Source organism: Sceloporus occidentalis, unplaced genomic scaffold (assembly GCF_023333645.1).
Source record: "Sceloporus occidentalis isolate IW3139 unplaced genomic scaffold, rSceOcc1.0.p SCAF_1, whole genome shotgun sequence".
Classification (NCBI taxonomy): Eukaryota; Metazoa; Chordata; class Lepidosauria; order Squamata; family Phrynosomatidae; genus Sceloporus; species Sceloporus occidentalis.
In genome coordinates, this window is record NW_028316981.1 from 151,221,434 (window position 1) to 151,246,142 (window position 24,709).

Here is a 24,709-nt window from a genome sequence, read left to right on the forward strand (position 1 = left end):
AGTAGGGGGCAGGAGTGGAAGGCCCTGTGGGGTCCCTTTAATTTCTAGGATCCTACGTGTTCCAGCAGGACTGAAGAAGGGGCTGCACCGAATGGCCCTTGGGGGAATCCCTTGCATACATTAGTTGTACGTACCCCCCACTCTCACCCCCCCTCCCCTGGGGTTGTTCTGACAAAGGAAGGCCACCAGAAGGGAATGGGGTAAAAAAGCAGCTCAGCATCATGGGAACTTTGCAATCAGTAACATTTGTGTCGCTTTGCGCTGCTGCCTACCACACCAAACCATTTCGCAATGCATTCGCAAGGGTAACGGGAGACAAAGGCCTGATTTCCCTTCCCCCCCGTAGTGCACAAAAAGGGGAGGAATGACGCTAAAACTACGGGAGTGTTGCGCAACGGGCTCCCATAGAAATGAATGGCACCTGGAAGAACATCGCGCTATCACGTTATTGCGCAATTTTGGTGATGCAAACATTGCGCGATAGGCAGGAAAAATCGCCAAAAACTCGCGTCTGATAAACTCCAAAATCACAACAGTCTTGCTGAAAGAAAAGTGGTTATCCCCTTTCTCTGAAGGAAAGTGGAGATCAGTTTTCAGTTTCTGCAATACTATTTTACCCTGCTCAGTTCGGAGTAGCTTGAGAAGCTGCCTTGGTTCACCTGGCTGGGTGGAGAGGCTGCCCAGGACTTGCAACAGATAGATGAGATTTTCTGCGCATTTCCCATCCAGTTCTTGCTCTTTGGTGCACAGAGTGTCCAAGAGGCAGCCAACCATCCCTGCCTTCACCATTTTACAAGAGCCTGCTGTCCAACATATCCATTATCAGTTCTTGCTTATGCTCTCCTGTATTTTCTTGGGAATCAGTTTGGATATCAGAAAGGTAACCAAATTGACACATGGACCAAAAATCCTATGGTAAGTGAAGGGCCCAGTCCCACCCTGCACAGCTCCAAGCTTCCAGTAGCTCGGCTCTCAAATGCTAAAAGAGGGCTGAGGAATCTGTGACCAAACAGACATTGTAAGGAGTGAGATTTGATTTTCCAGCAGCTGCAGGCCCCACACAACCAGTAATGTGAATTCATTGGAGAAGTAACCTTTCAACATGGAGGGTGAAAGATTTCTCATCCCTCTACTAGGGACTTTATTACACCAGCACTGTTATCACAGCAATTGCATTATGGGGGGGTGGGGTGGAAGCATATTGTGTTCACAGCCTCGATAACACACATCTTCAGACTCATGACAGGCTGCTGCTGTCATTGCACTCTCTTTGTGAGTCCCCTTTAATCCCACCTCCCTGCTTCATACTTCATTTTGGTGTTGTCGTTGTTTCATGCAATTGTGGAGCTCTGCTACAGCAGTAAAACCGTTTTAGAAATAAATAAATGAATGAATGAATGAATGAATGAATGAATGAATAAATAAATAAATAAATAAATAAATAAATAAAGGGGAAAGGTAATCCAGTTGCTCAGGAATAGCAAGGGGAAAGGGGACAGTAGGAGATGAGGGGCACTGATACTGTCAATATAAAGGGATGCCCTAATTATGGTTGGGGGACATAGCAGCTGCAGGTCAGAGGCATTATAATGCAGTAAGTATCACCAAAATGTTTTCCAAGTATAATTGTAGTTTAAAAGATGGTTGTAGTAATCTCCTGTCATATCTTAATCCAGGAGTGGTAAAACCCCAGGCTATTGCCACACCAATCATATTTTTTAGAGTGGCATAATGCCAGGCTATTGTCACATCAAGCATTTTTTTTAAAAAAATTGACCCTTTTTGTGGATTCAGAGTCTGGCAGTTTTTCTTTCTTTTCACGTAAGTCTTTGAAAAGTAACAGGAAGCCACAAAATAACTTTCTCCTTCCGAAGTGTGCAAAACAAAGGAAGCAAACCCTGGTGCTGCTGCCATGTTCAGGAGGGCAAGCCACAGCATTGGCTCTTCTCCAAAACCCTTTCCTCTGCCATCCAACTGTGTACATATATGCAGTAACCTGAGCTACATTCTCAGAACCCTCTCTTCCAAAGAACAACAATCAGACTAAGTAGTAGTTTGGCAGTTAAGAGGGCTAGGAAAAGGAACAAGGTCAAATCCAGGGTGTAATCTCACAATGCATCACAGAACAATGATAGGCACAATTCCTGCTTTTTGAAAAGAGTTCCATGCACTCCTATGTATTTCTGGATCCTCATCCAAACAAGGCAGTCTTCCCCAAACCATTGATTGGGGCACAGACATGTCTTAGGGTAAAGACAAAAGGGTCTTATGAGCCCACAGTGCTCTCCCACAGACAATCCCTCCCACCCAAGTCTGCAGATAGTGATTCCTTATCCCAATTTTGCCTTCTCTCAGTGGCTGAAGATCAGTCTTTCCCATCAGTTGCTGCTGGACAATTTAATCACAGACCACTGCAGAGAGAGATGGTAGAACCATGGGTCCTCCTTTTAGACAGGAGACATGCCCCAAAGACTGAACCTATTTGGGGGAAAGATTACCTTAATAAAAAGCCGAGTTCTAAGAGCTGTGGGAAAGAACTCTTCCAAGCGGTGTTTTAAAAGGGCAGTATTCTGTATTTTTAATATAATGTGACTATGGAACTTGTTACTGAAAGTTGAAGAAACAGTGAGCTGATAAGCACACATACATTCTGGCTAGATTGTGTTCTAGTGTATAATCACATATGGAATTGTGATAGGGAAGCCATAAACTAATCTTCAAATTTAATGTATAGCTTTGTATAGCAATATTATTATTGTTGTTATTGGCCAAGGGAAAGAAATGACTGCTAACCAAATGACCATGTAGCACTATAACGGAAAACTTGGCAACTGAGATGATTTCTTATTTCCCCAAAGTTTTAACCTGGCAGCTGCTGCTCTGCTTTTTAGTTTTTGAAAACCGGACACCAGAACCCCTTTCACTTTATTTTTATTGCATCTTCAGACAGAGAATTCTTGGCACTTGCCCACATGCAAGATTTGTTACACTCATTTGTTCTCTCATATTCGTGCACACATTCTCTCACTCAGTCTTTCACTCACTCACACAAACTCACTTAACGGCAACTGCATCCAGATCTGGTTAAAGACCAGGAGATGAAGTTCTATAGGTGAGGGACATAGAATTTGCCACTTAAATAAAAAGAGCACAGTGGCAGAGCTATACACAGACTTTAGTATTTTCAGAGAAGTAAGCACAGGACAGGAAGAAGTACTGTTGCCTAAATCTTCATGCCCTTTCATCTAAATCCTCTTTGTCCCTGCTCAAATCTTTCTTCAAAGAAGAGCAGCATCTGTTTGGACCGAAGGACAAAAGTACTATGCACATGCCCAAGCCTTAAGTTACACTGAGTGAGAGGATCTATCAGCATTGTTGCCTCTGCTAGGTTAGCAGCACAAAGTCATTTCTGCTTCCCATAATGTCTCAGTGCATAGCTTTTCAGAAAGTTAAAATGACTGCATGCTGAAAATTAAAATGATCACAACAGGGTTATGGAATATGTACCTCTCCAGATGTTTTGTGGGGTTGCCATTCCCTTCAGACTTAAACAATAGAACTAATGGAGAAGGGTGTTGTAGTCCAACATCTGAAAGGCTGCACACTTCTCAACCCTGCACAGCTGCTTGCCAATCCTCTGGTCCATCACTGTAGGAGGAACAGCTGTCAGAAAGCACTTTGCCAAGAACACCACCTCCCCACCATAGCTATAGCCAGACATTAGTATTTGTGTGTATGGACTCATGATACTTGTGACTCCCTATTCCCTCCTGGCCTAAAAAAAGTCATCTTTGAGTTGGGAAACTTAAGATAGCCTAATCCATCTTCTGTATAAGAAACAGCTGCTGTTGGTTATGGCAACATGGTGAGATGACATTTGTCTCAACAGACAAACGTTGACTCGACTTGAAAAACTGATTCAGCCTCAAATAATTTAAGCAGGGATGGAGAAGGACCAACATGCGTAAAAAGTCTGGAAGCCATGCCCTATGAGGAACATATTAAGGATGTTTAGTCTGGAGAAGAGGAGGTTAAGAGGTGACGTGACAGCCATGTTTAAATATTTGAAAGGATGTCATATTGAAGAAGGAGCAAGCATGCTTTTTGCTGTTCCAAAGACTGAGACATAGAGGAATGGATTCAAACTACAAAAGGAAAAGAGATTCCACCTAAATACTGTATTAGGAAGAACTTCTTGGCAGTAAGAGCTGTTCAACAATGGAATAAGCTGCCTCAGATGGTGGTGGAGTCTCCCTCTTTTGAGGTTTTCAAACAGAGGCCAGAAGGCCATCTGTCAGAAATGCTTTGATTGTGTATTCCTGAATGGCAGGGGGTTGGACGGATGGCCATTGTGACCTCTTCCAAATCTGCAGTTCTATGACTGTATTCTAATGTAGATATAAAATTACATATTGATAGGAAACATATCCTTTCGGCTTGGGTGTGATGTATGAGGCAGGCACTACAATCTGCAGAGAACCTTTCCTCTACTTTAAGAGTGGGCAGATGTGGCTCTCTAGAGGTTTTTGGAATGCAGCTTCTATAAGAACTCACCAATGGCTATACCGGCTAGAGCTGATGGCAGCTGTAGACAACTAGAGAGCCACAATAACCCTATCTTGCTTTACAGTCAGAGGTCTGAAGTGTTTCTAATTAAAGGATAAGAAACTTAGGCAGTCTGGTCACATTTTGGCATGCCCCACTTTTTATACAAGCAATCTGGTCATATTTTGAAATGCCTCTTCAAGTATTTCTCAGACATCCTCTCCCTGCTGTATGGTTCCTGCTGCAGCTGCCCAGGAAATAGAGATCAGACTTGTAAAAAGCTAGAGCAAAAATTCCTCATGCTTCAGAACCATTAGCCTGATAAAAGCCTCTCTGAAAGCATGAGGGCAACTTATTGGAGGTCTGTTGGCTCCTAACAGACCATACAGCATTGCAACTCTCAGACTATATTCCACTTTTCCTAAAAAAAATTATTGTCTGTCTCTGACAAGCCACTAAAACATGAGGGTCTCAGATATGGTAGAGGACAAACTTTGTAGACAGAAGGATCCGGTTCAATTTCAGTTTTAAAAAAGATGAGTTTGCTGGAAGGTAGTTATCCTTCCCTAATTACTGCCAAGAATAGGATGTCCTGGCGCAGGTGGACCATTGTTCTGACTTGGTTAAAAACAAACCCCAATGCTCATACATTTTCTCACTTCGTAAGATGATGAAATGATAGTGGCTATTTCACAAAGTTCACTGAAAGTACATTCCTTATATATACCTCAGCTTTTCAGTGTGATCCACCATGTAAGTAGGTATAAAAAGTACAAAGCACAAATACATCTGTGTTAAGTATTATAAACAGGAGTTATAAAACAGTAACAAAAACAATCGACAGGAAACAACTGGCTACAACAAAGAGATCTCTGAAACAGGCCTACAATCCAGCATGTACTCACTGAATTAAGATTAATGCTTCAGGGTCTGACATTTGGGAAGTTAGCCTACAGGTAAAGAGCTTGCACTTTAAAAAAAAAGGCTTTAAATCCTTATGTACATGTTCTTAAAAAGCACCATTGTCAAGTTAAACTGAAAACCACTTCGGTGCAGGTAAGGCTCTGTGTTGCTTAGAAAAGGCACTCTGGACAATTAGGGCCCTATGTGGCATCACCTCTCACATGAAGGGATGAGTGGGGTCATGCTCTCTGGCCAAAACAAGCCTGCTGGCTTGATTCCACCACCATGCATCTACTGAAGGGGGACAGTCTGAAGAGGGAAGCCAGCTTCACAGAATGGAGGGTGGGTTCCCCCTATGATTTCAAAGCCTGCACCATCAGTATACTAACTCATACAGGAGGCCCACAGGAGTACATCAGGCTTCTCTTCTCAGACCCAGAGTTCAGCACATCATTTTAAAGAAATAATGTGTCAGGTGCTACTTGTTCGAAAGCAACATATTGTTTTAAGAGAAAAATCAGGGTATTTTTAAAATTCACTTAAAAATGCACAAATGGCCTCAAACCCAATAAACAGACCCCTCCCTGCAAAAACCAGCATTTTAAGAATGAGTAAATATTCCTTGTTATACCAAAAATAGTAATGACACTACCAGTTATTGCATTGTCTTTTAAAAGTGCAGGTGCTGGTAAGAAATGGCCTAAATCCACCTGTTAGTTCCCAGTTAGAGAAGACGTACTGAATAAATGGAACTTATGTAAGAGTTGATTAAACAAGCTCCCATAGATTCCTTGGGTCTACCCTAGCTGGGTTTCACAGCACTGTTACCCAAAAAGCAACAGCTAATTTCATTACTGTAATATATTACTACCAAGCTCTGATCAATAGAGTGATGGGGAACTTGCAGTCCTTTGGGTGTTTTGGATAATCACTCCTGCCATTGCTGGCTGTGGTTGATGTGAGTTAAGAGTCTAACAACATCTGAAGGATCACCAGTTCTCCATCCCACCTTAATGTATGGACAGTGGTGGGGCCAGGGCAATGACATGAAGGAGAAGGTTAGGCTGAGGAGTTCCTGTTTTCTTCTCAGGTGACTAATAGCATGAGGGGCAAATGTCTGAATAACTCTGAGGAATAAAGCCTTAGAGCTTAATTTACATTGAGGTGGGAGATGGGATGGGAAAAGGTTGGGAAGAACAACTCCCTTCTTCATGTTGCCAAAATGCCTTAGGGAAAGGATTAACTAAGAGCCTATCCATACTACTGAATTATAATGCTATGATTCCACTTCAGCTGCCCAAGGACCCATCCTATGCAATCCTGGGATATGAAGTTGAGAGGAGCGGACTTTAGAATCCTTATCCAAGATTCTCGTACCTCTGACCAAATCAGGATTCCACAGGATGCAACCTATGGCACTTACAAGTGGAATCACACTCCTACAAATGTGTAATGTGAAAGGATCCTGAAATAGTGTAAATTCTCACAAGATACTGTTGTATGGCACACATACAAAGGCAAAATGTCACAAAAGCACCACACGTTGGAATAAATTTAACTCCCAACAACTTGTAGCACTGTCAATAATTTCAAGTTACTTCCTAACTTTTTAACCCCTGAGGTAAGGTCACTACAAAAGGTAGTTTACCTAGACCAAAAGGTATTGAACATATAGCTGTAGTTCTAGGTCTGCTGCCAACTAAGGCATGTAAGCCCTTCATTTGGAAAAGGGGGGCATGACTATGGCTTGTTTGAGCCCACACGAGGGCCATGACTAAACACGCTTCAAAGGTAGGGACACCCATGCTAGAGTACCCAGTTAATTCCAGCATAGTTTGGAAGGCAGCTCCAGACACCCTGCCGAGGAAGGTGTTTTTTCTTCCTTTATTTAACTTAAATGAAAATAAATTACTACATTTTAAAACCCCTTCTTTCGTACTACTTTGACTCAGTCACATGTGGTCTCAAACCCTGTCCCCCAAGGAGGATGGGGGAATGGAGCACCTCTTTCAACCATTAAAAGAAAAATGGAATTTAGAAAGACTATCACAGGCTAAGCCAAGGATGTTTGCATACAGGGCAAAAATATTCAGAGCTGTAGGCTGAGTCCAACTACGTCCCTGCTTAAGGCACAAGTGGAAGAAGACAATATCAACCCTTTTCAGAGGCAGCCTCGAGGGGTGGTCAGAGGAACTGTAGAGCCAGAGTCGTAATCCAGATCCACAGTAGTGTGAGCGCTGGCATTAAGATTGCTCAGTGAAGTGCCTGTTCCTAACTGCTGGCGGTCACGCAGGCTCTGAATGTAACTCTTTGTAGGGAAGGGAGGAGAGAAAGAGAAAGACTTGTCAGGCCACAAACCAGGAAAGGGGAAAAACACATTTCCTTGAACCAAGCAAATGCAGCATGCCCCCCCCCCCCCACTTGAGGGGCCAATGCACATTTATAACATCTCCTGTCTATTGCCACCAATACACCTAATGTGGAGAAGGAAGTACAAGTCCCCAAAGAAGCAACAGGTAAGACACAAAATGGACTTATGACTAATCACAGATCAAATGCACATGGCAAGCATGTGTCCCTGCAAATTTGGAGAGGCATACCTTTCCTGCATAATTTCCTAATGTAATGTACAATTGTTGTTTAGCACCAGGGAAAACTGCCACACGTGCTGCAGATTTCAGAGTCTGGTTGGTCTGGACAAAGTCTTTCCTCAGCTAAGATTGACTGGTGTCCCTGAATTCACCCATTCCTACTTTTCCTGAACATTCATGTGGTTTTCCTTAGAGAGAAATGGAGCTATATCTGCCAGATATATAGGATGCATCTCCACTTTCAGTATGAGCTGAAAGGGAACATTAATATTAGACTGAAGCACCAATGAACAGACAGAAAATACAGAACGTAAAATTTCTTCACTATGGAATCAGGATGTGCTGGTAGTCACCAATCTAGATAGCTTTAAACTCTAAAGAGGGATTAAGGCTAATAAGGATGCAAATGGCTATTAGACATGAGATCTATATTCAGAGTTTATAAATGTTATTTTTTAAAAAAATAAATAAAACATTACTTTGTTAGCATTACTTTGGGGGAAAGTAATTTCTTGTCATTATCTATTACTGTTCAGCATCATGCTGATAAAACATTACTTTTTCAATTGATAAAAAATCGTGAATGCAAATACATTCCATCCAAAATGTTCCATAGTAACTCCTTATCCAAGAAACCTAATATTTACCTTGTTATTATAGTGCTTAAAAGCTACATGACTGTTTTTCATTACTAAGAATGAACATAACAAACAGCAGTGTTGGTATTACAGGTTACAGAATTCTGAAATCCAAAATGCTCCAAAATCCAAAACTTTTTTCATGGGTAGCTGAGATAATGACACCTTTGCTTTCTGATGACTGAATGTACACAAACTTTGTTTCATGCACAAAAGTATTAAAAATATTGTGTATAAAATTAACATCAAGCTGTGTGTATAATGTCTATATGAAACATAAATGAATTTTGTGTTTAGACTTGGGTCTCATCTCCATGATATCTCATTATGTATATGTAAATATTCCAAAATCCAAAAAACCTTATATCCAAAATACTTCTGTTCCCAAGCATTTTGGATAAGGGAGACTCAACCTGTACTTCCAAGTTCTGACTGCATCTAGCATCTGAAGCAACAGAATGCTAGTCACTTGTTGTGCGCCTTCAAGTCGTTTCCAACTTATGGCGACCCTAAGGCAAAGCTATCATGGGCTTTTCTTGGCAACCCTAAGGCAAACCTTAGTGACCCTAAGACAAAACTATCATGGTTTTTTTGTTTTTTGTTCAGAGGAGGTTTGCCATTGCCTTTCCCTGAGACTGAGAGCATGTGACTTGCCTAAGGTCACTCAATGAGTTTCATGGACAAGCTGGGAATCGAACCCTGGTCTCAAGTCATAATCCAAGACACAAACTGCTATGCCATTCTGGCTCTCATACTACTCACTAGGGAACATTATCTCTTTTTTCAGAGTTAAGCAACAAAGAGCACATATATTGTAAATGTGATAGTACAGTGGGTCCTTGGTATCCACTGGGGTTTTGTTCCAGGATCTCCCATGGATAACAAAATTTGTGGATGCTCAAGTCCCATTATATATAATGGCACAGTGAAATGGTACCTCTTATATAAAATAGCAAAATACAGGCTTGTTTATTGGAATTTATATATTTTGGGGAACATGTTCAAGCCATGAATGCCTGAATCCATTGATTAAAAAAAATCCTTTGATATGGAGGGCCAACTGTATACATAACTTTCTGAAATTAACATTATGTACAGGTTACAAATATCAGTCAGAATTGGTGGCCTGGAGGAAGGATCTGGCTGCATTAAGACAGAGGTCAAACTAGACTGCTTTGTATCTCTTCAAGCTGTAAGGATCTACTACTTCAAGGTGGATTCCAATGGCCATTGATGACTATTGGTTAATAGAAAAACAATGCTTCTCCATGAAGCTGATAAACGGCTTAATCCATTGGCACAGAATATCCTCAGTGCCCAGCCAAGCAGAGTCTTGGGATACTACCATTCCAGAATATAATCAGCAAAGAGGCTATCATGTGTAGAAAAATGCGGTGGGGGGAGGTTAAGGGGAAGGGAAATGTTTCTTTCTTGCATTGGGATGAGGAATGTGTGTCCCTCCAGATGTCACTGGACTGCAACTCCCCTCACCACTGACTATGCTGGCTAGGACTGATAGGTGGTGCAGTGCTGCAACATCTGGAAGCCTCCATGTTCTTCATCCCTACCCTACAACTTTACAAAAATTAATAATTTCTGTCTTGCTCATCTTCTCGTCCTCATCACATAATCCTCATTTCATGTCATTAGCCAATAAAGGTATGGGGAATGGCCACAAGAAACAGAAACAATTTTACCATGGGCCCATTCACACAACAGAATTATAGTGGTATGATTCCACTTTAATTGCAGTAGTTCCACTGTAGGGCAATTTGAGTTTCCTAAGGCTTCAGCTTTTGGTAAGGAAACAAAAATATTTAAACATTAAAAATGTCAAAGCCTGTTAGGGTCTAGCTTTAAATTAGCAGAACAGCAGAAAGGTACCTTTGGTTAACTACGGTATACTTTCCTAAGAACTGAGACTGCCTCAAAAACAAACACATAGCTTGTAGTTTAAAACAAAAAATTACTAATGGCTTTAAACTATATTTACATAGAAGCTATATCCTAATCTAGCTAGCGAATAGTTCAGGTAAAAAGCAATATTTATCTCACTATCTTTCCAAAGAAAGTTGAAAGAGGAGGAAGATGGAGGACCAACAATTCAGCTGAAAATCTTTATAGAGAGAAAATCTGTTAGTCCCAAAGGCGGAATGACCTAAGTCACAAAGTTAGTTTGAGAGAGAGAGAGAGAGGAGAGTTTGCATGCAGGAATTTCCTATCTATCTAAGGAGAGGGAAAGAGAATGCAAAAATCTTCCAACATCCACCCTATGGGATCCTGGGATATGCAGTTCAGAGAGGGCCTTTGGAACACTCAACCAGGGAGCCCCTCTGGTGCCTTTGACCAAACTACAAGCCCCAGGATTCCACAGGAGGCGAGCAGGACAATTAAAGTGGATCACAGCACTATAACTGTGTTGTGCAGACTTTTTACCCTTGTGACCCCCTTTACATGTGGATGTCATGCCCCTACGCTCAACATAGTATATGAATAAAAATATTTTGTTTGCTTAGTGTGTGTATTGTCATTCACACACTCATATATATTTATATTTTAACATTTGATAAGAAAATAGCTCTCCTTCTCCTCTTCCTCCAGAACAGAGAAAGGTGGAGGAGGAAGAGGAGGAATAACCAGGGCCTCCATGTCTTGCACCACCACCACCACCCTTGATCAACTATTTCACACACCTGGGGATCCCATCCCACACTGGTGTGGTGCAAAAGGGCCTCAGGTAAGGCAGTTGAGAGAGTATAATTGACACTGCAGTAGAAAAAAAGGATAATAAAGTGGGGGGGTGGGGGTGGAGTTACATCTCATCAACCACTCACTGGTGCAAGGACATCTCCTGCACAGCGCTTAACAGCACTGGGCTTGTGTCGATAGGAGCCTTCCTGGGAGCCCTGGCTCTGCCTCTTCTTTGCTTCACGTTGTCGAATCCGTAACAGCTGTAGCTGCTTCTGGCGCCGATTCAGGACCACTGGGTAAGAAAATAGGAGCGTTAAACCGGACAACATCCATCCCCACAATCCCACAAGGAAGCAGCCCAATTAGGACAATGTTAGGAGGAATCAAGGAAACAGCACCCTAATCCAATGAAACACATCCACCGTGGGGGAAACTGAACCATTCACTTGAATTCTGCAAAAAACAAACAAACATAATTATAGGGTACTAACATAGTTTTTTGTGGGTGTTTCGGGCTATGTGGCCATGTTCTAGCAGAGTTTCATCCTGATGTTTCGCCTGCAACTGTGGATGGCATCTTCAGGCATCTCTGAAGATGCCAGCCACAGTTGCAGGCGAAACGTCAGGAAGAAACTCTGCTAGAACATGGCCACATAGCCCGAAAAACCCACAAAAAACTATGGATGTCGGCCATGAAAGTCTTCGGGGTACTAACAACTCATGTGGTGGGGCAAATATTTTAAAATAAAATATTTAGAAGGTCCATGAAGGTTTTTTGGGTTTTTTTTGTAAAAACACAAGGATGCTTGCAAAAATACAGTGGGCCCTTGGTATTGGCTAGGGTTTGATTTCAGGACCTGCTGTGGATACAAAAATCAGTGGATGCTTAAGTCCCATCAAACGCAATGGCAGAGTGAAATGGAGCTCCCATGGAGCTCTGGCAATGCAGTGGTTAAATGCTGGCACTGCAGCCACTCACTCACAAACCACAAGGTTGTGAGTTCAATCCCAGCCAGGGACTCCAGGATTGACTCAGCTTAGCATCTTAGCATCTTTCTGAGGTCACTAAAATGAGTACCTAGCTTGTTGGGGGCAATTAGCTTACAGTTGTAAACTGCTTAGAGACAGCTCACTGCGGTATGATGCAGTATACTGTATAAATGAAGATGCTATTGCTATAAATGGTGCCCCCTTATATAAAAAGTAAAATCAAGGTATGCTTTTTGTAATTTACATTTTTTTTTGGAATATTTTCAAGCCATGGAAGGTTGAAAGAATGTATAAAAAAATCTGTGGATATGGAGGGCTAACTATTCTGAAGTTCTCAACATGCACCTAAGAATTTTAAAAAGACTGGAACGCATTGAATTTCAGAGGGAAGAGTGGGTGCCACCACAATAAATGTGATAGTTTGAAGGACTCAGAGGTCTGGGACATCAGCAGTAGTCTGCTGTCCAGATGAGGAATGAAAGGTGAATATGGGAGATGCTGCTGTTCAGGTATCTAAATTCCAAGTTGTTTTGGGATTTCTCTTACACAAACAGAATAAACAAAGCAAGAAAGGGGGGTAAGAAAGAAATGGGGCAATCCACTTGACTTTGTCTGTTACAGAGTTTGTGAGAAAATAACTTTTTTGGATCACAACAACCAGCATGGCCCATCAAAGAAGCTGGTCTGTCAGTTCAGTGCATAGCTAAAAATATCCTCCCTCAGTACTAGCCCCAAAGACGTCCACTCACCATCTGTGTGGGAGAAGCCCTCAGCAGTCACTTTCCATTGCAGCAGCATTCCCATCAAGGCAAGAGCAGGCCAGGTGGCCAGCACGGCCCAGCCGCACCAGCAGAGCGGGGAAGAAGGTGCCAGGCGGAGGCGGTCGTACACGTGCTGCCCCAAAGCCAGGTTCTCTACAGCATAGTCCAAGCAGAGGGTCAGTACTGCACCCCCAAACACAGCTGTGGAGATCACTGTGAGGGTTTTCTGCCAGCGCAAGGCTAAGACAGCACCCAAAAGTGCTGAACCCAGCAGAGACCCAGCTGGGACCCAGGCACTGGACAGTTGATTTAAAGGCTCAGTGGCCACCAGCCCAGCTGTGGCCACTAGCAAGCCAAGCAGAAGCCCAGTCAGGAACAACCCAACTGAGTGCACCAGCATAGTAACTAAGCCACACAAGACTCCAATGCCCAGGGCAATGCCGGCGCTGACCTCCATGCTCAGCTGTGTGTCCAAAATACGCTCCTTGTAGCAGAGCAAGAAGATCACAGCCGAACCAAAGAGCAGCCCTGAGAGGAACATGATGGCTTTGAAACAACGGTAGCCTGTTGACAGGGTGAAAAGAAGCATGATTAGCGGAAGGCTTCAAAAATGGAGTATACAGTGCATGCACTATGTACTATTGACAAAGGGTTAAATCCTCTAACTGTGTTCATTCTGCGGACTGTATTAGCTGCGTCTACAAAGACACAGGAAATGTGACAAGAGAACTGCATTGCCAAAACCTGCCCCTCTTTCTGTAACCATTCAGAACAATGGTTTCATGTAATTTGTGCTGCAGACTTCTTGTTATCATTATTCCTGTGAAACAACTTGGTACTTGGTGTTATTCAAAACAGATCAAGCATGAAGGACATAGTGTTCTGGTTATAGTGTGCTATAATGCTAACTATTGTAACTGAAATGTGAGTTTAGTATGGGAGGGAGAATAATTTGTGGCTTACAAACAAGAATACTGTTTTGCTTTTTCTGTCCCCCATAACCATTATCAAAATCAAGACAATCACAAGTTATAACCTGACTCCTAGTTGCATCTCTTGCTGTTTGTACAGCAAAAGTCTCAGGTTACTATATTACACAAAACAAATTTGTTTAAGGCTCTCAGATGCAGTTTTACCTTTATTTGGCTTATTCCCTTTCATAGTTATCTTCCAAGCAAGGAGTCACCTCCCAAGAGGTGCCCACTCCACTCCAAGAGGGAGGTGACTTTCTGTCTGCCTTGCACTGTTCAGATTTTGTGCATCAACCTATTCACAACCAGCATAACCCACATCTGTCCAATCTATCAGTGACCTACCAGTTCTCATAACAGCAAACAAGCTAGGGACTCTTGGAAGGATTTTCCCCTCACCCTTATAGTCAGGATCATGTTTACAGAAACATTCCTGACTTACCTACTATGTTCTCCATCTTTGGCAGGAAGTAACCATCTGCTCCACAATAGAAATGAGGCATCTTGAAAGGTGGAAGAGTAGACCCTGCAGCATATTCTAGACTGTCTCCTTTCTCAAGTGGGAAATCCATACTCCTGCTCCTCTCCAGTAAATGTTGTCCATTAGTCTGTTCCTTCCCCAACTTGGGATCACATTACAGCTATTTGACCATTTGGAGTGAAATACTGCTTTCTCCAATCTGGTACCCTCCAGACATATCTGACTACAACTCCACCAATGGACACCACTGGACAGGGGAAATAGGAGTTGTAGTCTGACACACATGCAGGACACCAAGTTGAGTTAGTGTGAATAAATACCTAATGCTGGGGGAAATCCAATTTGACACATGACTGCCATGAAGAGAGAAAAGACTGTCTATAAGCCTACTTTCCACACACATAGGGCATCATCTTGTATTGCTTGATATAGCATAGTAAGTCCACACCTACATTGGGCTGAGCCGTGTCCCACTCCCCGACTTACTGAACAGCCTCTGAAGCTTGCAGCAAGGCCATTCTGTGCTTTGTGAGGAGTGGGCAGCATTGAAAAAGTGACTGGCTGTGTCCTCATGAAATGATTATAGCAGTGTTTAGAATTCAGCAGGACATCAGCAGATCTCAGAACTGATGTCATCATTTGACATCTAACTATAGGGATGTAAACAGATGTTTCTCCTAACCTGCCTCTTCCCTACAAAGCACTGAATGGCTGTGCATATTCTAGACTGTCTCCTTTCTCAAGTGGGAAATCCATACTCCTGCTCCTCTCCAGTAAATTTTGTCCATTAGCCCGTTCCTTCCCCACCTTGGGATCACATTACAGCTATTTGACCATTTGGAGTGAAATACTGCTTTCTCCAATCTGGTACCAACATAGGCTGTTCAATGGTTTTTTTGGGGAGGGGGATTTTGGGTGCTGACAGATGTGAGTTGCAGTCCAAAATGTTTGAAGGGCCAAAGGTTCCCAATCCTTGGAGGAGTGTCAGAGAATTGTATTTCAAATCATCTGTTCTCTATCACCATATAACTATGGAATCAGCCTGTTCAAGAAATGCAGTACTTGGCATCATCCAAAGTTGTAGGTTAGGAAAGTGGAGCTGCAGACTTCTTGAGGACAGATGGAGGACAGAGAAGGGATGCATGCAAGGAGTTCATACAGTCACAAACATCCTTTCTCCTTTACTCACCAAAGCAGCAGTAAACAACTCCAAAAATGCAGCAGAGAGCACAGATCACAGAGGGCACCACCTCATAGTGTCTGTCAGAAAGGAGGCTGCAGGGGTCCAAGGCAGGCTCACTGGGTTCAGTTGCCCCTTGGTTAAAGCCCCGGGAGTCAGGAGACAAGACAAGTGGAAGCAGCGAGGTGGGATCCATGCTCACCAGCCAGAATTCGGCTCAGCTTTCCAGAGCCATTGAAGTGGGAGAGACAGCCTGTAAAGACAGTTTCACCAGGCTTCAGTAATGACTAAGATCACAATCAAAGCCACACCAAGGTGTGTATCCACACTGCAGAAATAAAGCAATTTGACACCACTTTAACTGTCATGACTCAAGGCCAGTGGCATCACTAGGGTTGGTGTCACCCAGTGCAGTTAACTCATGGTGTCACCCACTCAGTGACCTCCCATTTCACACCATATAGAATCCTGTACTAATGTTACTCATAAACTGTAATTCCCATATACCACTGAATATAATGCTAACAGTTCTGATATAAACAACTAGCAAAATTAAAATTATACCTTTGGAATTACAATATCATACGCACAACCTAAATGTATTTACATATAGACAGTGAAGGTTTGGTTAAAATATGATGATGTTAAAGAAAAAAATTTAAAAATAAAAATTTCAAAAATTTCACTTAAAAAATTAAAATTATTATTTTTTTAATTTTAAAAAATTCTGGGTCCACTCCTTTCTCCTCCCACTGAGCTTCCACCTGACTCCCACCATCTCTTAAAGCATTTTAAAGGGAAGCAGATAAATGCCACAGTCTGTTTCTGCCAAAATGTAGGTGTTTGAGAAGCAGTGGTGTCACCCTCCTTTAGGGTGTCACCTGGTGTGGTCTGCACACACTCCCAGTGATGTCAATGCTCAAGTCTATGGAATTCTGGGATTTGTAGTTCTGAGAGATATTTAGCCTTCTCTGTCAGAAAGCTCTGGTGCCCCTCCAAACTACAAATTCCAGAATTCCAAAGCACTGAGCCATGGAAGTTAAAGTGGTGTCAAACTGCTTTGTTTCTGCAGTGTGACAGCAGCCAAACTAGTCTTCTCTTGGGAGGACTACACTTCTGAGAGTGGTGATTGGAATTCTGGGAACTGTCATCCCAAGAAGGACCATTTAGTACTCTGAAAAGGCCTACTTTCTCTTCCCAGCTTCTCCAGAGATATCTTCAAGGCAAGCCAGAAACTTTAAGAAAAGCTGGGACAATGGCAGGAGTCAGGTCTGATGGGGTCCTCTTTCCTGGGTGCTTCACATTTCCCCATGCTGGTTGCTGACTGTCAGTCTGCTTTCTCCTCTGGTGTTTCATTCTGCACCAAGCATCCCAGTTGCTCTGTTCTGCTGTACCCTGCATACATTCCAGTTTAGGAGATGTGGGGCATCTGTTTCACTATATAGTTGCCATATTGGGTGCTAACACTTCTGTGTCAGTTTCCCATCATCAGCCCCATCACCAGCTGCCACCACCATCTCCTTTAGTGGTTGACTGGTGTCCAGATAGTCATTATGGTACTGCTGCAACCTAGTCCCCCAACTCTTCCACTCTGCAAAAATAAACTAGTGTGGCACCATTTTAATTGGCATGGCTCCATCCTGTGATTTGTAGTTTAGTGAGGTATTCAGCCTGGTCTGTCAGAGTTCTGGTGTCTCACCCAATCCCACGATTTTGTAGGATAAAGTCATGGCAGCTAAAGTGGCACCAAACTGCTTTATTTCTGTAGTGGAGCTTATCACACGACGGATTTTGCAGCTCCAATCCCAAGCCACTCCGGGTATAACCATGCGAATTCATGTTAAAAAGTGATTAATTATCACATGTGATTGCTTTTTATGGGGGGGTCGTTCCGAGCCAGATCCAAAGTCAATACAAAGTGACTCCTGATGTAGGTGAATTCGGTAACAAGTGAATTGACAAAAATTGTTTACAAGCTCACTTTGATTTCAATCCGAATTGGTCTGATGTGGAAGATCACCCCGATCTTGCGCCCCCGTCACCCTTTGTCCTGCTCCTTCCTCATCCTCATCCCCCTTCACCCCAAACCTGCCCTCCCTGGCACCTTTTGTCCTACTCCTTCCTCATCCTCATCCGCCTTCACCTCTATCCTGTCCCTCCGGCACCTTCGTCCTGCTCCTTCCTCATCCTCATCCCCCTTCACCCCGATCCTGCCCCTCCTGGCACCCTTCATCCTGATCCTTCCTCATCCTCATCCCCCTTCACCCCGATCCTGCGGTCCCTGGCACCCTTCATCCTGCTTCTTCCTCATCCTCATCCCCCTTCACCCCGATCCTTAAGGTGAAGCCGTCATGGAGGTTTTCTTGGAATGTTTCTACAGAGGGGATTTGCCCTGGGCTTCTTCTCAGACCCACTGAGCATGCACAAGGGTGCCAATCTGAATTGATGATGTGATAACTTATTTTGCGGTCACTCTACTTTGCTTTAGGAATGACCACAATTTAACCTTCACGTGTGATAACTTATCAAGTGAATTGCCTTGGATTCGAATTGACTCTGCTTCCCCTTCCCTTCGGAATGGCTTTGTGATTGGAGTTCCTATTTCACGTGTGATAAGGGCCCCTGTGGATATATCCCCTAAACTATATTGTTGCCTGTGCATGAATATGAGATTAATAGGGAGAAGAGGACAGCATCCCAAAAATGGAAAGTCAGAGCCAAAAGGAATGAACATCCAAAATAGTACCATAACAATATGAATAAGATTAATAAAATGTCAGTTGTACAACATATATTGGTAGAAATCTTCCTCAAGGTGTTGCTCTGCTAAAGTATTATTGTCTCTAAAAATGGTAATCCCATCTTTTCACTAAAAATATTGTTCAAGGCAGCTAAGATTATTGTTGTGTGCCTTCAAGTCATTCCCAATTTATGGCGGTCCTAAGACAAACCTATCACAGGATTTTCTTGGCAAATTTCTTCAGAGGGGGTTTGACTTTGTCATCCTCTGAGGCTGAGAGTATATAACTTACCCAAGGTCACCAGTGGGTTTACATGACTGAGAGGGGATTTGAACCCTGCTCTCCAGAGTCAAACCACTACATGCAGCTAAGATACTCCAATTTAATTAAAACTACAATCAACGAATGTATCTAAATCGTTATACTGAAATAACTCCTCTTTGAGGTAAAGTTACAACATCTGGTTTTTGGTTTTTTGCTAACAAACAAGGGAAGTAAGGTAAGTGGGAGGCCATAACAGAGGTGTATAATACTGATAATACAGAAAATACTGGATAAAACTGAATACAAATAAAAATAGGGAAGAAGTTAATATAAAGAAAATTCTCTGCCCCACTACATAATAAAATCTGGAGCATTTCTGTGCAGCTGAAAAGTAGGAGATTTAGGATAGAGGAAAACAAGTATTTCTTCACACCAGTCATAAACAATGACCTTTGCTTTTACCAGATATAACAATTCAGCTAGGTTAGGAGGAGACTAGACAAATTCATGACGGGAAAGACAATCAACAGCTCTGTGTGATGTCTGTATATGTTATCTCCAGGATCTGAGATAGCAAACCTAATGGAATATACTTTTTAAAACATGAAGAGCAGAGAGGTCCACTGAGAAAGCTGGAATCTATCTGAATGTTTTTGGGAATGATGGCTGAGACTTAATGTCAGCCTGATTGGGTGCTGCTGAAATTGATGCAGGAGAGAACTGTTGCATGCATGGTCATTTTGTGGGCCTGCCAAGGCCGTTCATTTTTTGAGCCTATGGAGAGCAAATGCTAACTAGATAGGCCTTTGGTCTGATCTAGCAAGGCTGTCCTTATGTTCAATAGAGCCTCCTCACCTTATTTCCATCACTTTAGTCTCCTAAGCAGTTCACTTCTGATTCCCTTCCCACTCCCCAAAGGTTAAGCTATTCACATGACCCAAGCAGTGGAAAGCATGGCTATCTCCACCCCTCACAACAAGCCAAACTGGTTGGAATTGATAATATAGATCAAACCTCCTCCCTTCCAAATCTGGCTGCCATCACATGAAATCCAAGCCAAAGTTTGTAATCCCTCCCCTTAAACTAGAAAGGGATGATGGAGGCACCTTTGGGGTGGGCAAGAAACACAAAGAGGTGGAAGTCCATGATTACGTCTAAATTCAATGGCAATTTAAACTTGGTCACCAGCCAGGACTTCTGGGTCTCATTCCCAGCTCAGGAAGGGAAGGGGGAAGCCTAGAGAATTGGAGCAGGAGTTACAATGAGGAGCCAGAACTTCTGGGCTCCCATCCCAGCTTCAAGGGGAAGGTATCCATCATTTTTCATATGGGTCCCATTTCAAGCTGAGTGAAAGGGAAGACAAGATGGGCAGCCCCAACTCTTCTAGAACCAGGGTTGCCAAGTTGCCCCCCTTCTTGAAGAACTGCTCCCTCATTCAGAACATCAGAGACTCACTTAACATGAAAACAGGGTCCCCTATTTCTATGGATATGTCATTTTGACTTGGTTTCCTTATTCTATTTGCCTTTAATCTCTGATATTTCCAAGGTAACTTGGAATAGTTAGATTCCCCCCCGCCCCCCCGGATTACAGATTTCAGAGCCAGCATAGTGTAGTGGTTTGAGCACTGGGCTACAACCCTGGAAACTTGGGTTTGATTCCTCTTTCAGCCATGGAAACCCACTAGGTGATCTTGAGTGAGTCACACACTCTCAGCCCCAGGAAACCCTGTGATAGGGTTGCTATCACAGGTTGCAGAAATGACTGGAAGACACACAACAAGAACAAGACCTTCCAGAATCCACCAGACAAGTGAGATTCTGGGATCTATGGACTAAAAAATAACTCTGAAAAGCTCTGGATTTTCATCAGAAGCTAAAGAGGTGGGAAATCTGTCCCAGACATGGGTCCCAGAAGACCACTGAGCTGTTGTGCTGCACAAGGATATCCCCGAGACTCTGATTCTAATTCTGTCATACGTGCTCTAGACCAAGAAAGAAAGAAAAAACTCTACAATCAGGTTGGGAATTATGTTGCACAACTGGTGTTGTCAAACTGCAATGCCCAGTCTTGCTCATCATATTAGTTGTGTTGGCTGAGAGCTGCAGCTCAGCAACATCGGGATCCCTGCAATATGGCGGTAAAAATTTTACAGAAAGTGATGAGAGCAGTGAATTTCAATTGCAAGAGAAGTAGAGGAGAGATGTATTCATAGAGATGGTGCCTACTTTTGCAAGGTAATGAAATAACAGAAACCAGCTCTGCATATTTGTAACCTGCAATAGTCTCAGACCAACATCATAGGATTACGCCCATTTTAAAGAACACAGCTTTCACTTCTATACTGTCAGTCACTAATCTGAATCCACAACCATGTGCTGAAAGCATTAAAAATCCATTTTAAGTCCTCCCCCTATGTTCCACAGGATAGAAAAAGTTAATCAGTAAGTAATTTATCCTTGTGAAACAGTTTGTAGGGTAGCACAAGTTACATGTGCTTCATTCCAAGGAAAGAGTGTAAACTCCACACAGAGATAGCTAGATATTACAGTCATGCCTGCCCACATGTTGGTTTGTCTGTGTATCTTGGAAAACAGCCACTGGCAGTGGGACAGTTTATATGCAGTGTATACAAGATTCAACATAACAAAGGGTTCTCAAGTTTCATGTGCTGTCCTATATGAAAACTCTTTTCAAGTAAGAAAATACAGGACATGTCAAGTACGCTTTTAAAAATCAAGCTCAGTGATCACCTAACAAGCTCAACCTTCTCTAGTCTATCCAATCTTTTCTTGAAAACGTTTCCACCAGGATCTTCCAAATTTTTAAATCTGTTTTGATTTTGAAGAAGAGAATGCTAAGAGAGTAGAGAAAGTCCCAGCTATAACCTAGAAATCTTAGAAATAAGTCTAGAACTCCTGCATACAAGCCTCAATTAATTACAGCTTTAACAGAAGCATCATGTTAATACCTGGTGTAAACTACTCCCATTTGCAACCCAAAGTTTAACAGGATAGGTGATGGTTACTTGAAGGAGAGAGGGAGAAAGCACTCTGCACATACACAGAATCAATATTTTTATTACTGTCCTGTATGCAGAGACCCCACCTTGATTCCTGGCTGAAACTAATTCAGATGTTGGTCCTGAGCCGTGGCTCATATTAACACATCATGAAACTTCCCAGCTTACAAGATATATGCTTCTCTGTCCCAAAAAGCATTATGAAGTACAGTCTTTCCCTCCAGAACCTGCAGCTGAACCAGTTGGTCCCCAACTCCTGTCCACTGGGGTGTGCATGTATACATGTGTGCAATGGAAGGATGAACAATATATAAACTAAAATGGCTACGGCAGTGTTGCTGGCTCCTCTTCCCCAACTATGGCTTGGATCCCAGACAGGAAAACGGTGCTGAGTTCAACGGAAATATTCCCTTTGGGATCAGAGAGCTAGAATCAGTTTAGAATACCATGATTAACTAGTTTGAGTTGAGGAAGGGGAAGAGAAGACACAGCTGGGAATCTGGGAGGTGGGTGGAAGGCTTAGCCAGCAATCCCTCAAATTCAGCCCTGGCAAGAAAGGTCTGCCAGTTGTTAACAAAGTTGTACAGAGGCACACACCAATAAAGCAAAACACCAACAGGCAAGAGACAGGGAGATTCTTTTACAAGAAGAGGCAGAGTTGTTTGTTCCCTGTTCCTTTTGCACACTTCTTCCTAAGTGTGTCTATTGTTGCTGTTGTGTGCCTTCAAGTCATTTCTGATTTATGGTGACCCAGCGTGGCATAATGGTTAGAGTGCTGGACTATGACTCTGGAGATCAAGATTCAATTCCCTGCTTGGCCATGAAACCCACTGGGTGACCTTGGGCAAGTCACATCCTCTCAGCCTCAGGAGGAGACAGTGGCAAACATCCTCTGACCAAATCTTGCCAAGGTAACCTATGACAGGTTTGCCTTAGGATCACCATAAGTTGGAAACAACTTGAAAATCACAGGGTTTTCTTGGGCAGTTAAGAGGCAGGTTGCCCTTGCCTTCCTTTGAGGCTGAGAGAGTGTGACTTGCCCAAGTTGAGTGGAGATGTGTCCCCTGGTCTCCCAGGGTCCTAGTCCAATACTGAAAAACCCCTACACTACACTGAACACCCCAATATTAAATTCCACTTTACTCTCAGAAAGTGCATAACCATGCAGAGAGAGAGTACAAAACATATCTCCACTGGCAGGAGAAATCTGTCCCTTGCCAGCTTTTCATTCTTCTTCCACTCTTCCAGAGACCTTTCCTCTCCCTCCATCCACACAGATCTGGATGGGGCCCACTTTAGCAAAGCCTTGCCACAAAAGCATATTCTTGCACCAGGAGTGACAGAATCCCCAAACCTCTAGGCCTGCATCCGCCCTGGAGAAATAACCCAGGTTGGCACAACTTTAACTGCCATGACTCCATGCTATGAAATTCTGGGAACTGTAGTTTGTTGAGCCGAGTAGTCTTCTCTGCAAGAGAGCTCTGGTGCCCCAACAAAAATCCAAATCCCAGGATTCCATACCATGGAGCCATGATAGTCAAAGTGCTATCAACCTGGGTTATTTCTGCAATGTGGATGCATCCCTAGCTGTATTAAGTCTGGGAAATAGGAAGCAAGGGGATTTTGCTTTGAGACTCACTAAAAGAAAGAAGCTTTCAGCTCCTGCTCCCAGCTTCTTTCTTTCAGTGAGTCTCAAAAGGTGTTCCTTTGCAACCAGGGCTGCATCTGCGCTGCAGAAATAATCCGGTTTGACATCCCTCAGCTCAGTGCTACAGAATGCAGGGATTTGGAGTTTGTTGTGATAGAGAAGGCTAAATGTCTCACAAAAACATACAGCCAGGGCAATTCAAGGGGTATCAAACTGGATTCTTTCTGCAGTGTGGATGCAGGTGAAGTTTATCACACAAAGGAGGTTGGGGGGTTATCCTGGAAATATCCTGGGAAAATTGCATAATTACACGTAAAGATTTCACACAACGTTGCCAAAACCGGCTATTAAAGTAGTTACAATGAAGCATGAATGTGCATCTTTTTACTTTTGGGATTTCAGTAATGCATTTCTAATATGGCCTTATTTGCGCGATGGCGTGTGATCACCATTCGTGCAATTCCTCGCCACTTCTGCTTCATTTGTGGGATGCTTTAAATGTGCTTTACTCTCTCTTTAACGCTGAAATCAGCCCCAGTGTGAGCCACTTATGAGTCTCTGCTTCTCACCTGAGTCACCCTGTACTTACCTGTTTTGCACAGTCAACCAGATGGCTCCTGGGTCTGGGCAATAAAGAGAGTGGCTGCTGCTGCTGCAGAGGAATCTGAGAGCCTCCCTCCTCCTCCTCTGTCCTCTTTCTCCTCCACTTTCAGCCTAGGAAGAAAGGCCATCCGGACCTGAGTGGGTCTCCATCTGGCAGCAGGAAAGGGAAAGCATCCCCAGCTCCCTTGCAAGACTCACCCGCTCAAGGGAAGGAGCCTCTCTGGCAACAGGAGCATCCCAGCATCAGCACCGCCTCCTCCTCCTCCTCCTCCTCTTTGGCAACTGGGGGAAAGGGCCAAAAAGGCAGCCCCCTTCACAAAAAAGAAGCCCGATCCCCCCTCCCCTCCTCTGCCCCACCGATCCTCCCCTCCAGCCCCCTCCCCTCCCCTCCCAAGCTCAGTAAAATAATCCTTTCCAACGACAGCTGAGGAGGAGTGAGCTCATCTGGGGTGGGGCCTTTGGAAGAGGAGGAGGAGGAGGAGGAGGAAGGAAAGGAGGGGAAAAGCCCTACATACACCCCCATCACTACCCCCTTTGTATTCCTGCCTCAGGGTGGCTCTATGGCCAGAAAGAGGCGGAGAGGAGGCACTTTCAATCCAAGCCACAGTGCAGAAATAACCCACTCTTTGAGTGCTTTAACTGCCCTGGCTCAATGCAAGGGAAATCTGGGAACTGGAGCT

The 24,709-nt window shown here is 43.3% G+C and overlaps 1 protein-coding gene across 5 annotated transcripts; it reads right to left on the reverse strand.

Annotated features, from left to right (window-relative positions):
- Positions 1-2,697: 2,697 nt before the first annotated feature.
- On the reverse strand, positions 2,698-24,318 carry LOC149322422 (transmembrane protein 198-like). 5 transcript variants are annotated; one of them, XR_016271750.1, is made up of 6 exons: positions 24,016-24,215; positions 15,761-16,004; positions 13,108-13,683; positions 11,512-11,660; positions 5,273-7,756; positions 2,698-3,648 (listed from the first exon to the last, which is right to left on the reverse strand). XR_016271750.1 is itself a non-coding variant. In XM_089477422.1 (6 exons), exons 3-6 carry the CDS (start codon positions 15,945-15,947, stop codon positions 7,610-7,612), a joined length of 1,059 nt encoding a protein of 352 aa, XP_089333548.1. In that variant the 5' UTR covers positions 15,948-16,004; positions 24,016-24,140; positions 24,228-24,296; the 3' UTR covers positions 2,698-7,609. The 5 variants fall into 5 exon arrangements, 4 of the variants coding, with proteins under 4 accessions (XP_089333548.1, XP_089333568.1, XP_089333556.1 ...); XM_089477422.1 differs by adding an exon at positions 24,228-24,296 and having other exon boundaries at positions 2,698-7,756; positions 24,016-24,140; XM_089477442.1 differs by having other exon boundaries at positions 7,605-7,756.
- Positions 24,319-24,709: the final 391 nt, after the last annotated feature.